Here is a 1028-nt window from a genome sequence, read left to right as displayed (position 1 = left end):
TTCCAGTTGCATGATGCCACCATGGAGATGTAAGAGTCTTCCAGTTGCATGATGCCACCATGGAGATGTCCTAAGACTCTTCCAGTTGCATGATGCCACCATGGAGATGTCCTAAGACTCTTCCAGTTGCATGATGCCACCATGGAGATGTCCTAAGACTCTTCCAGTTGCATGATGCCACCATGGAGATGTCCCAAGACACGTTAGAGGTGCCAGGAGATGAGACCAAGCTCTTGAGGTCCTACCAAAGGTTCCTCCAAGGGTAACCAAGCTTAGGAGACCCCCCCAAAGTCAACGGGAGGTCTCCAACCCACCTGTCTCCCCACAGCTCACGTGACGTTGGACGCGGACACGGCTCACCCTCAACTCATCCTCTCGGCTTGTGGGAAGAAGGTCCAACGTGGAGACACGAAGCAGGAGATGCCGGAGAACCCGGAGAGATACGACACCTACCACTGCGTCCTGGGTCAGGAGAGGTTCACCTCGGGGAGACACTTCTGGGAGGTGGACGTGGGGATGGAAGAAGGAGGAGTTTGGGCCATGGGGGTGGCCAAGGAGTCCATGAAGAGGAAGGGTTGGATCAACCCAACTCCTCAAGATGGCATCTTGGCTCTTTTCCATTGTGGGGGCAAGTTCTGGGCTCTGACTTCTCCTGACCACACGGCTCTTGACCCCACCCAGACACCCAGGACCTTGAGGGTCTACCTGGACTTTGAGGGACAGAAGGTGGCCTTCTTCAACGTTGACAACCAAGAGTTACTCTTCACCTTCTCTCTGAACCCGTTGAGTGGTGAGAAGATCCGTCCTTGGTTCCGGGTGGGACCCATCGCCCGGCTCAGCCTAAAGTCACCCCCGTCACCTCCACGTGTCCCCAGCGTGGAGGAGCTTCTGCTCCCCTCATGCTTCAACCTCTCCATGATGGGACAACGGGTCCCACCAAAGGGCGGGAGGTGACCGGGAAGGACGGGGAGATCCACGCTGCCCACCACGAGCAGAGCCCAAGACTCTTCCAGTTGGGTTGTGTCACC

General features: G+C 56.7%; 1 protein-coding gene across 1 annotated transcript; it reads left to right on the top strand.

The window, feature by feature from the left end:
• Positions 1-328: 328 nt before the first annotated feature.
• LOC104519877 (butyrophilin subfamily 1 member A1) lies at positions 329-954 on the top strand (the record flags this gene model as incomplete). Its single annotated transcript, XM_010163880.1, has 1 exon — positions 329-954. A coding segment is annotated over one exon (626 nt), but the record flags the coding sequence as incomplete, so codon positions are not given.
• Between the last annotated feature and the right edge of the window lie 74 nt (positions 955-1028).

This window comes from Antrostomus carolinensis, unplaced genomic scaffold, assembly GCF_000700745.2.
Source record: "Antrostomus carolinensis isolate BGI_N321 unplaced genomic scaffold, ASM70074v2 scaffold55022, whole genome shotgun sequence".
Taxonomy (NCBI): Eukaryota; Metazoa; Chordata; class Aves; order Caprimulgiformes; family Caprimulgidae; genus Antrostomus; species Antrostomus carolinensis.
The sequence above is the reverse complement of the archived record's forward strand: the minus strand, read 5'-3'. Positions and strand labels throughout refer to the sequence as shown.